Source organism: Euphorbia lathyris, chromosome 6 (genome assembly GCF_963576675.1).
Source record: "Euphorbia lathyris chromosome 6, ddEupLath1.1, whole genome shotgun sequence".
Classification (NCBI taxonomy): domain Eukaryota; kingdom Viridiplantae; phylum Streptophyta; class Magnoliopsida; order Malpighiales; family Euphorbiaceae; genus Euphorbia; species Euphorbia lathyris.
The window spans coordinates 69866491-69879292 of record NC_088915.1 but is presented as its reverse complement, the minus strand read 5'-3'; the positions used below and the strand labels follow the sequence as shown (position 1 = coordinate 69879292).

The following is a 12802-nucleotide window of genomic DNA, read 5'->3' as shown; positions in this document are numbered from 1 at the left end:
CATGTTGTTTCATCCAGGATTCATCTGTATTTATTAAGAGTAGATTTTATTTCTCAAAGAGTTATATGTATTTCCTGAGTGTAATCTTTATTTTGGTTCATTGTATTGTCCAAGAGTCATGTTTCTAATCTATTATATAAATGTCTATCAATACAATTCCAACCATTATACTCTTTCTATGTACCTCTGAAAATTTATTTATTTTTTATCCAACACTTCACCCTCTTTCCCTTCTACTTACTGTAATTTGAGCTTCTTCATTTTAACTCCATCTTCTTCGTTTGAATGAGAATCTTTAATCTTCCTTTTTCTCTTAAAAAGAAATCTGAATCTAGCTTTGATTGTCCAAGAAATGTAAAGAAATCTGAACAGAAATTCTTATCAGGTTTGTTTGGTGATCATCATTTGAAACTGATTTCATATGTATAATTTGATTCATATGATAATTTTAAGTTAGTTTTTTTTTTTTTTGCAGGACAAAGGATGGTCAAGAAACCAGGAAAAAATTCTTGTCCAGATATGAGTGCTTCAATGGATTTTCCTGAAACTCATAACAATTATTGCATAATGTCGCCGCCGAAAACTTTATTCTCATACTCAGACAAATTAGGACTGCACGTAAGTTGTGCTGCCCCCTTGATGATATTGACTATTAACCTCTTTCTCTATTCAAAATTTGAACTATTGAATAGTTTTAAGCTTTCACACCCTTCTTTTAGTGATGTTTCGGTAAAAAAAAAGGATGAATATTTCTTGGAAATAAGAAGGCCGTGTAGTGTTAATTAATGGGACTGAGATTAATTGGCAGGGAAAGGAGGAGCTGGTGAGGCACTTCCAGAGCTCAGTGTTTGAGTGTGAATCAGATGATCATGTGTTTGGTGAGGAACTTTTGGTTTATTTACAGTGTTGTTAAGTTGCAGAATTAGTGACTAATGATTTTAAATTGCATCAGTTATAAGCACAAGATTTACTGATTTTTTCTCAGTGGAGGCATGTTGTGAACAAGAGACAGAGGAGAGACTCCTAATAAGATTAAGCAACCCGGATTGTATTTTAAGGTATTAAAGCAAATATCTACATTATAGCATAGGCGTCCAAGGCCATGCCTTCTGAGGGGCACTTTTAACAACTATGGTGCTTTAATATTATGGTTCACTGATGCTTGATTTCTGTGTCTCGTTTATATTATTATTATTATGTTCTTCTAATATTGTTTTTTTTTTTTGCGATAATAGGTGTGTTGGATGGGTTACCGTCCAAGTGAGGACGCACAAATTGAAAAGTGTTTCTTCTTCTTAGGGCAATGCTGATTTTATATGCAGAGGGCCTCCATGCCAGGGAATCAGTGGTTTCAATCGTTTTGGAAATGCAAAAGCTCCATTGGATGATCCTAAGAACCAATAAATGGTTGTGTTCATGGATATTGTTGAATATTTAAAGCCAAAATATGTCCTTATGGAAAATGTAGTTATGCCCTTGGTCGTTATGCAAATGATGAGAATCAAGATGAGCGAAAGTATGGAACAACGGCTAATAAAGTGTTCCAAAAATCGGAGTCTGTTGAGGTTCTCAATTCACCATCAAGAAACATCAAGTTATCTAGATATAGTCGGTTGCTAGTATAATTATAGAGTACTGTTTAGTCTTTCTATTTTGAAAAACATATTATAAGGTCCATAACCTTTCTCATAATATGTTTTTCAAAGTAGAAAGATCACCAATGGGTATGTAATTTTGAGTTTGAAAACTTATTTACTGCTTCTTCTGTGTTCCTTTCTCTATTAATTCAATGCGCAACGCTTCTGCTTTCTCAACCAAAACTTTACCGCAATACCCAACAACAACAATATCTGGAATTCCAACATCCTAAGTGCCTCTTAGATTCACTTTTCTCCGGACCCCATCATTCTTATCCAGCTTTTCTTTGGATTTCTTCAGGGCGTGGTTTGCTTTATTAAAGACCAGCTTTTCTTTGGATTTCAGCGAGGTCATTCTGGTTGATTTGAATACAAAAACTCACTGTAATATTAAAGTAACACAGAAGACGCTTATGTGTAAATGTTTTGTGTTTTTGTTTGGAATAAGATACATAAAATAATCTTGTTAGACAGTCGGTAACTGCAGCTAATGGTTTTCTTGATTTGTAAATTCTACATATCCGATGGGTCTTTGGCTTCTTCTCACTAAAATAGAGTATGAAGTGACTAAAAAGAATGTGTTTGAAAATCGGTATAACCACAATGTTTGTTTTTGTATTTTTCGTTTTTCCCACTTTTTATTTATTATTATTGTTCCCTTCTTCTTTTTTATTTTATTTTATTTTTATTTGTACTATAGAGATTTGTAATAGAATATGACATAAAAATAAAATATAAACACCAATTGGGTATGTAATTTTGAGCTTGAAAACTTATTTACTGCTTCTTCTGTGTTCCTTTCTCTATTAATTCAATGCGCAACGCTTCTGCTTTCTCAACCAAAACTTTACCGCAATACCCAACAACAACAATATCTGGAATTCCAACAACCTAAGTGCCTCTTATATTCACTTTTCTCCAGACCCCATCATTCTTATCCAGCTTTTCTTTGGATTTCTTCAGGGCGTGGTTTGCTTTATCAGAAAGACCAGCTTTCCTTTGGATTTCAGCGAGGTCATTCCGGTTGATTTGAATACAAAAACTCACTGGAATATTAAAGTAACACAGAAGACGTTTGACTATATGTCAACTAAACTGAATAATGAACATGTTTGACTACATAAGCATATGGACCAATAATTTACGATAAAGCCACGACTTAACAATAGAGAAAATAAAATTATAATCCAAATTTATTCCTTCTGCAAATATCACTAAATGTAAATTCAAAAAGATCAGATATCATCAGGAGATGTAAATTGACGGAAACAAAAAAGTTGTACTAACAAAATAAAGATAGCTCATCTATTGGATCCAACGAAATGACTGGTGAAGTGCAACAGGTGGAAAAATGAGAAGGAGAGATGGTAAGAGAAAAATGTTTCCTAGACTGATTTTGAGTTTGAGAAATAAAACTGGGGTAAGCTTCTTACTGAGTTGAGCTTTAGTTGGGCTATGTTTGTATTAAAAGTCTAAAATATATTTTACAAGGTTTATGATTTATGAATTGGGTCCCGCCACAAAAAGTTGGCGGGCTAAAGATCCAAGGGGCACAATTAAGTTTGATAAAAGGGCCACCAAAGCAGCATTTTTCTATATAGTGCCACTTCACATATGAAAGGGCACAATTTTAAGTGTTGATTGATGCAGCGGAATAAATAGAGTTTCGTTCTAAACGAATGTTCGCGCACGAACAAAGCTTAAAACCGTCAACTATCGTTGAATCGCGCACGACTAACGAAAATTGGAAGAAAGAGATTAAACTTTGAAATTTTATTAATCAATAACTGCCTTACATAAGGTGGGGTCGAGCCTTTATATAGGCTGACACACGATAAAACACAAAAAGGCCGAAACGACCTCGGATGGCTAAAAAATACATCCGCCATGGGTCTAAGGACCGATGGGTTTGATTTAATGGGCTGAATCCAACAAAATTAGGGTCTGAAAACGCTAAATTCCAACAACCCGTTTTTATCTTCAAAATCTCAGTTTCGGGTCCGCTTTCTCCAAATAGTTCAAGGCCCGCTCCACTTCATCATTGATGGTGTAAGATTTATCTGTTTTGTGTTTTAGTTACAAACGTATATCTGTTTTTTTTATTGCGGTTCATGTTTATCTTGTTAGACAGTCGGTAACTGCAGCGAATAGTTTTCTTGATCTGTTTTCAATGGGCTATCAGAACACTTTAAAAGTTCAGCGGTCAATCAAGCTTTTTGGATAAGTTCAAGGGGCAAATGATGTATTAAGCCTATTTCTTCTTCTCACTAAAATAGAGTATGAATTGACTAAAATATCCTTTGACCAAAACTGCAACGTCATTAGTTTTTAACAGTGTTAGTAATTTTGATTTTCTTTGCTAATTGAATGAATCTCATGGTATATATAGGTACCCAGTCCCCTAAACTTGTAACTTTTTTTCACTTAGCCCCCTCAACTTAGGGGACAACCTCTCAACCCCCTTAACTCTCCAAAAACATCACATACAACCCCTTAAACTTGTAACTTTTTTTCACCTGACCCCCTCAACTTAGGGGACAACCTCTCAACCTCCTTAACTTAAATCCAGTAAATTACTCTATAATTTGGGCATTCATAGAGTCTTCTTCCTTGATTTGTAGGTTTCCATGAAACCTTAAGTACAACATATTCACCACAAAAACATGATTCATGAGTGCCCACCATGAAATCGGTTTCAAGAACAACACAAGCCCTAACCTAATTGACAAAAAAAAAAGAAATATCTCAGAAGAAGAAAGAGGCAAATAAGAAGAAGAAGAAGAAGAAAAAGAAGAAGAAGAAGAATAAAAAGAAGAAGGTAGAGGAGAAATAAAGGAGATGAAGGAGATGAATACTTATTGTTGAACTTGAATCAGAGACTGATCGGAGACAGAAAAGAGGTGAATCCAAGGAATCGGAAAAGAGGACGGAAGGATTTCTGAGGAGAAGAACGTTAGGGATTTAAGAAGAAAGGGGATTTTTTTACCGTTTAAGTTTCTAAAGCCAACCTTCACGCATTTTCTAATGACTGCAATCCCAAGTTATTCCATGTCAGAGCCACGTAGGCATTAATGGACTATATGTGATGTTTTTAGAGAGTTGAAGGGGTTGAGAGGTTGTCCCCTAAGATGAGGGGGTCAGGTGAAAAAAAGTTGCAAGTTTAAGGGGTTGTACATGATGTTTTTGGAGAGTTAATGGGGTTGAGAGGTTGTCCCCTAAGTTGAGGGACCAGGTGAAAAAAAGTTACAAGTTCAAGGGGCTGGATACCTATTAAGCAAAAATCGGTATAACTACAATGTTTTTTTTTTCAAAATTTGTTGTTTTCTTCATCATTGTTCTTGTTTTCTTCAAAATTATCAATACTCTTGAAGTAGAAAAAATGATATAATCTAACTAACTAAAACCCAACAAATAATTCAACTTATTTATGAGTTATATCCCCCGCAAGCTTGAAGGCATACAAATTGTTTCACCATAGAATCAAAACTATACATCCCTAATGTTTTTTGTCAATATCAGCAAGTTATTGAGATGTATGACCTGATAGTAAATGTATGTGACCAGCTTGAACTTTTTCTCGAACGAAATGACAATTAAGCTCAATATGTGTGGTCCGTCCATGAAAGGTTTGGTTTTGAGCAATGTATATATCGAACTTGTTATCACATTAATTTGCAGAAGGTATCAGGGGTGTACAATTAATTTCTTATATTTGGGTTACAATCCAACTCAGTCCATTAAAAGAAATAATTCATGGGTTGGTTATTAAAACTAACTCAACACGTTAAATATTGAACTTGAATAGATTGTATTGGGTTGAATAAATTGTACCAAATAAACCGTAAATAACATTAATTTTTGAGTTAATTTTGAAAAAAAATCCATATGCTTCCACGTTTTCGTAGATCGCTACATGTGAGTTTTTTTGCTCCAAAACAAATGACTTGACACCTTTAAAATATAACGGTATTTTCGAGCTTTTTTAAGTCACTTTTTTACTTTTTCAGTGACTTTTTTACCAGTTTTTTTTTAATTCCAGATTTCTGGAAAGAATTTAGAATTTAAGATTTCTAAAATTTCTGAATTTCCTAAAATTCCAAATGAAATTTCAGAATTTTTGTATTTCTAGAATTTTTGGATTTCCAGAATTTCAATAATTTCTGGAATTCCATAATTTCATAGTTTTTGAAATTTCAGAAATTTTTGAAATTTTAGAAATCTAGAGTTTCAGAATATAAAATTTTGAAATTCTAGAGTTTCGGAAATTCCAGAATTCTAAAATTCTAAAATATCCTTAATACTCCCTCCGTTCCAAAATATAAGTCATTCTAAGTTGTTTGACACGAGTTAAAAAATACAATTAATATAGAGTGAAATTAATGAATTTACATTGGTTAACTAAAAAAAATCTCCCTCATGTAATGGTTGGTGAATAAGTTTTTTAATTTTGAAACCAAAATAAAAAAAAAAAATTAATGCTTGGACCAAAAAACTATACTAAAAGTTCTTGGAAAGCTAAAAAGACTTATATTTTGGAAAAAAATCTCAAATGCTAGAATGACTTATAAAAAGGAATGGATAAACTTTTGAATATAATTAATAACTTTTTAGTTTTTCTCATTTTTTCTGTTTTAAAAATAAATAAAATTTCCGTTTGCACATACTTTAAATTACAAATTGTTATTTAAACTCTTAATTTAATATATATAAATTATAATAATATTTTGTAATGAACTTTTTTTAAATGGAAAATAAGAGAATAATAGTACATGCGAATATTTGAATAAAAATTCAACCCAACTCGATCCAACCCAATCAGGCAATTCCTTACATGGGTTGGATTCAATCCAACCCATAGTTAAAACCATTAGAATGAAAATATATGGGTTGGGTCGGATTGGTTATATTTAATGGGTCGGTTAATTTTTGTGCACCCATACAAGGTATGTTTTGTTTGAAACTAATATTTTCAAGTAAAAATTTAAATCACTGTAATTCACTAGCTGTCATTGCCAAACCACCATATCCTGCCTCGCTCGAACTCCTGAAAATTGCGTGTTGCTTCTTGCTCTTCCAAAAAAAACTAAAGAATTACCGAAGAACATAGCAAATCATGTCACCGACCTTCTATTATCAGCTCAATCTGAATGGTTGTACACCTTTAATCGCAATTCAGAATCTACTAGATAAAATAAACCTTGTGTTGGGCACAATTTTAAGTACTTGATAACACATAATGCAACTTGTAAATGTTCTGTTCTTGTTAGACGGTGGATAACTACAACAAATGGCTTTCTTGATTTGTAAATTCTACATGTCCGACTTCCTTCCATGCTGCAATTCTTTACTTCCATTGTTGCCACTTGTAGAGTATGAAATGACTAAAATATCTTTTGACCATTTTTTACCAAAATTGCAATATCATTAATTTTTAACGATGTTAGAAGTTTGGACTGTCTTTACTAATGAATAAATCGAAAGGTACACGTTTGTAACATTTCAAAACAACATAATGCATTTGAAAATTGGTATAACACAATGTTTATTTTTGGATTTTTTCATTTTCTTTTAACTACCACTACATATATCATGTCCTCCTCAAATATCATTGCTTATATTTCATTTCTAAAATTATCATTTTACATTTATTTCTTCGGGTTTTTTTTCAAAATTTGTTATTTTCTTTATCGTTGTTGTTGTTTTATTCATACTTTTTATTATTATATATTGTTCTCTTCTTCCTGTTTTTTATTATTTTTCTTCATTTAATTAGACAATGGATTATTTCCTTCTGGAATCAAATCTCAATGGTTCATTCAAGAGTTTAAATTTCATACTCATCTGTTGCACACCTATCTACAAGATGGAGCTACTCTAGCAATGGTAATTCAATTATATTTTTTCTTTTTCCTTTATTTTATATATTTAATATAGTTTCCTACGCTAGTGTTTACATATATAACTAAACCAATTCTATCACCGTTAGAGATTGACTAATTAGAATTATAGCATGGAGATCAAAATCATTTTAACTATATTTATTCATTTTTTTCTTCAAATTTTTTTCCTTCATCTAAATAGCATGTTCTTAAGGGTTAATTTAGAACTTTTTTATGATAATCTATCTGCCACAAGCAATTATACTTTTCATTAGATGATGAAACACATTGAGATTGATTGATTGTTATTTTATAAGAGAAAAGTTGGCAATAGGCCTTATTTGCCCATTACCTATTTCTACTACAAATCAAATTGCAGATGTCTTTACAAAAGGTCTACTTACAAATCTTTTTCAGCAACGGTCGGTTCGGTCTGAAAATCGTACCGAATCGAAATAACCAAATATCGAATAACACTTAAAATGGAAACCGACCCTCTAACCGAATAATATTAACAAATTGAACATACTAGTTCAGTTTGGTTCAATTATATCATTTATTTAAATAAATTATTACTTATTTATTAGTTTATAAACTAAAAAATATGTATATTAAAATTCATGGCCATAAACTAAAAAACATTGATGGTCCTACACTCCTAGTTTGCAATGTACAGTACAGTAATATTAGATTGTTAAACTATTAAACTTAATTTTGAATTAAAAAAAAAGATAATATTGAGCATGTTCACGTGATGAGAGGGAGGAGTCTTCCTTTGAATGCATAATTCAAAAATGCATTTATTTTGGGTGAAGAAAATAGATCAATAATATATGGTGTAGGTTTAGATTTATAGACTAATATATGGTGTAGGTTTAGATTTATATTTGTGGTTTTTATTTGGACAAGCACGTGGTTCAAAATTAAGTTAAATGGTTTAAGTCATATATATATATATAAGAGTCTCTATTTGGTATAAGGTTATATGAAAAAAATTAAAATTGAGTTAAAGAGTGCTTTGTGCCAATATTTTTTAGTTCCCCAAATTACATATCCACTCCTCATAAAATTATAATTTAGTCAACAAAGTGATATCAGAGCCATATTACGAGAGTCCGTCTTCCGTCAAACAGACCTTATAAAAAATGTCAGACGGTCTCAAACTTCCTTATTAATACCATCAGCTCACCAAAACCAATTATTCAAATTGGAGTATTCGAATGAAGACGTTACTCGGATGTCAAGATGTCTGGGATATTATCGAAAAAGGCTACGTAGTTCCAAGCAACGAGGCAGCATTGACACAGGCAGAAAAAGATACTCTGCAGAAAAATCGCAAAAGCGATCAACACGCGCTTACTCTCATCCATCAAGGTTTGGATGAATTAATGTTCGAGAAAGTAGCCGAAGCTACCACCGCCAAACAAGCATGGGAAATCCTACGAGTTTCTCTTCAAGGGGAAGAGAAAGTTAAAAAACTTTGTTTGCAGATGCTGAGAGGAGAATTCGAGACGATGAGGATGAAAAAGACGGAGGCCATCAATGATTACTCATCCCGAGTAAAATCTGTTGTAAATCAGATGCGGCAGTATGGAGAAAAAATTGAAGAGTCCAGAATTGTTGAAAAAATTATGCGATCACTACTACCAAAATTTGATTATGTAGTGGTGGCTATGGAGGAGTCTAGATACATCAGCGAAATGTTAGTTGACGAAGTTGTAGGGTCATTACAAGCACACGAGGAGCGGTTTGAGAAACGAAGAGAATACTCTGCTAAACAAGTCTTAGCAACAAAGACTGTGTTTAAAAATGGTGAAAGTAGTCATTCCGGCAGAGGACGCGGAAGAGGTCGAGGAGGAAATGGTAGAGGATGAGGTCGTGGTAGAAGTCAAGGCAGAAATGAAAACGGCAACAACAATAATGACAGAAGAACTCAATTCACCAGAGGCAGAGGAAGAGGCCGAGGACGCGGTCAAGGAAGAGGAAACTAGAGGCCGAATGAAGGACGCGACAAGTCCAACATTCAATATTATAATTGCTCCAAGTATAATCATTATATGGTAGAATGTTGGAGTCCTGCTAAGGAGGTAGATGAGACTGCCAATAATATTCAAGATGAGAAAGTAACTGGCACAGTGTTACTTACCTACGAAGGTGAAGAAAATCGCGAAAATAATATATGGTATCTTGACAATGCGGCAAGTAACCATATGTGTGGTGACAAAAAGATGTTCATGGAGATCTATGAATCTGTTTGCGGTAATGTTGTATTTGGAGATTCCTCCAAGGTTCCTATTAAGGGCAAAGGAACCATTCTTATTCGGCTCAAAAATGGCGCTCACCAGTTTATTGATAATGTTTATTATGTCCCTAACATGAAAATTAATATTTTGAGTTTGGGACAGTTACTGGAGAAAAATTATGAAGTTCACATGGTGGACTGAAAACTACTCCTGTTGAATGAGAAAAAGGAGTTGATTGCACGAGTACCCATGGCGAGAAACAGAATGTTCACAATTAACATTCAGATGGACGTGGCCAAATGTTTGAAAGCTTGTGTGCAAAGTCCCCCCGGCTTTGGCATTTACGGTACGGACATCTCAATTTTGGAGGACTGAAGCTGTTGGGACAGAAGCAGATGGTAAACAGATTGCCTCACATTGACTAGCCCTATCAACTGTGTGAAGGATGTCTTGTTGGAAAACAATTCAGAACCAGTTTTCCAAAGGAGTCCATGTCAAGAGCAAATGCGCCACTTGAGCTAGTTCACACAGACGTGTATGGACCGATCACTCCACAGTCATTGGGTAAAAATAAATATTTTCTACTTTTCATTGATGATTATAGTAGAAAAACTTGGGTGTATTTTTTTAAAGAAAAATCAGAAGTTTTTAAGACATTTAAAAAATTCAAAGCCCAAATGAAGAAAGAAAGTGGTCATTTTATTAAGGCACTCAGATCAGACAGAGGCGGTGAATACATATCCATCCCTTTCAAGCAATTTTGCGATGAGCATGGAATCCGTCATTTCCTTTCAGTTCCCAGATCACCTCAGCAAAATGGCGTAGTAGAAAAAAAGAATAGAACGCTGCTTGTTAAGCCCAAAATATACCTAAAATATCATCAATTATTACATAAATATTGCTACGAATTTATGCTATTTATAACTATTTAGAATACTTTTACTCCCGAATATGTTTCTTTCATGCAAGGTACATAAATATTTGGTAAAATCCAAAAAGGAGTAAAAAGAGCTCAAAAATAGAAGAAAAGCCCTACAAAAGGAGTCGAAGACGACGAAAATTAATAACGCCAAGTCGAGGACACGAACGAGAGCCAAAGAAGTGAAAAATGCTCCATGCCGCGACCGCGGCCCCCAATATTCACGGTCGCGACACGCGTCCCTCAGCCTCTCCTTCCCTTCATCCGAAGTACAAATTGTTGCTCCCCCATTCTCGGTAGAGAATTTAATATTCTCGGTACGAGCAGGAGATTTTAGAAGCCTAGTTACACACTTTCGTTTTTGACGAAACGCGATCGTTTGGGTGGATAAAGACGTCCTTTCGCAGCGGACACGATCCTTCACAACGGACACGACACTTCAATCAAGACTCTTCAACATCTATAAATAAAGAGTTGATGGAGAGTTGAATATATAATGATATATGTGTAGAAGAAAGAGATTAGTGTAGAATTTATGCAAAAATTCCGAATCAAGTGATTCAGAAGTTAGATTTCGATTCTGTTCAAAAGCAATATGATGTACACACATTGTTTACTAAATAATAACAAATTCAGTAACGTTTAGACATTGTTCCAGTTTAGTTTTCATTTTGGTAGTAGACCGACCCAGTCTCTATTACGAAGATTCAACGAGAAGATTGAGTAGAGGATTTGCCCCTGAGCCTGACAAACTCTAACGAAACCCAAGGAAAGGATTGACAACCCGTTCACTTGCATGCCATCGAAGAATTCAATGCTCCATATTCTCTGTAAACTTGTATCAATTTATATTTCATCTAATAAAGTCTGTTCTATTCGATAGATCTTTATGCAGCACTTATGGTAACCAATCCACTAAAGTGACTGCTGGTGTTTTCATTAAAACGTATTTAATCCAAAATCTTTACAAGGAAACTTTGTTGAACACTTAGGAAAATTATTATCTCGAAAGAGTTTTAATTTGATTAAGGGCAACTATCCCGAAAGGGTTTTGTCGCGTTCAAAGCCAATTAATTAGAGGTTCCGTCATTTATTTCATCTTTATAATTCGTACAAAGTTTAAAGTTGTTTTCTTTGCTTAATGCAAACAAATACATTCGTTTACTTTTCTAAAGTACTAAAACGTTCCTGTTTTGCAAATTCATTCTTAAATCAGATATTTTCTAACATCTTCATATTCTAATCTAATTCTTATTCTAGCAATTTCAAAACCAAAAACCGATTAAACGATTTTTCCATATTACAAACCTAAAAGTAAATTTAACCGATTCAAAATAAGTTTTTGTTGAAAAACGTTCCCTGTGGGATCGATATCTTTTATTACTACAAGCGTATACCGTGCACTTGCGGAAATCGCTCAACAAGTTTTTGGCACCGTTAACGGGGAACGCCAAAATTTTTGACAAAATTTTAAATTTTTCGTGTTTTATTACGAATCTAGGTTTATTCATACTTATTCAAAATTTTTATTTTTAATTATTTTCAATTACTAACATATTTTTTTTTTCAAATTTTGTTTTGTAGGTAGTTTCTGTTTGTGCGAAATTTCAAGTTCATGCGCAGTTCTCGAAGTTCGGGCACGTCACCAGATCCTATTGACCCAGAAATTGAAAGAACTCTTAAAAAGAACAAGAAAGAAAAGAAAAAGAAAAACCAAACCCTAATAAAAACTAAAATTACCGAGCCAGAAGTTATGGCCACACTTATGGATTACGCTAGGCCAGGAGTGGCCGGTGTAACAAATAGTATAGTTAGACCCCAAATTAATGCACATCATTTTGAAATTAAGCCTGCGTTGCTTAATATGTTGCAAAATAATGTAACGTTTTACGGGTTACCTAACGAAAATCCTAATACCCATTTGACAAATTTCTTAGAAATTTGTGACACTTTTAAAATTACTGATGTAACTGCAGAAGCAATCAAACTTCGCCTTTTTCCTTTTACTTTGAAGGATCGAGCCAAAGAATGGTTAACTTCTATGCCAGCCGCATCAATTGAGACTTGGGAGCAATTAGCCTAAGCATTTTTATCAAAAATTTTCCCTTTAGCAAAAACCGCAAT

General features: G+C 33.6%; 1 protein-coding gene across 1 annotated transcript; it reads left to right on the top strand.

Moving 5' to 3' along the window:
• Positions 1–203: 203 nt before the first annotated feature.
• LOC136234184 (uncharacterized) lies at positions 204–1938 on the top strand. The gene is made up of 5 exons (XM_066023972.1): positions 204–385; positions 476–618; positions 809–878; positions 953–1058; positions 1236–1938. Exons 1-5 carry the CDS (start codon positions 286–288, stop codon positions 1297–1299), a joined length of 483 nt encoding a protein of 160 aa, XP_065880044.1. The 5' UTR covers positions 204–285; the 3' UTR covers positions 1300–1938.
• Positions 1939–12802: the final 10864 nt, after the last annotated feature.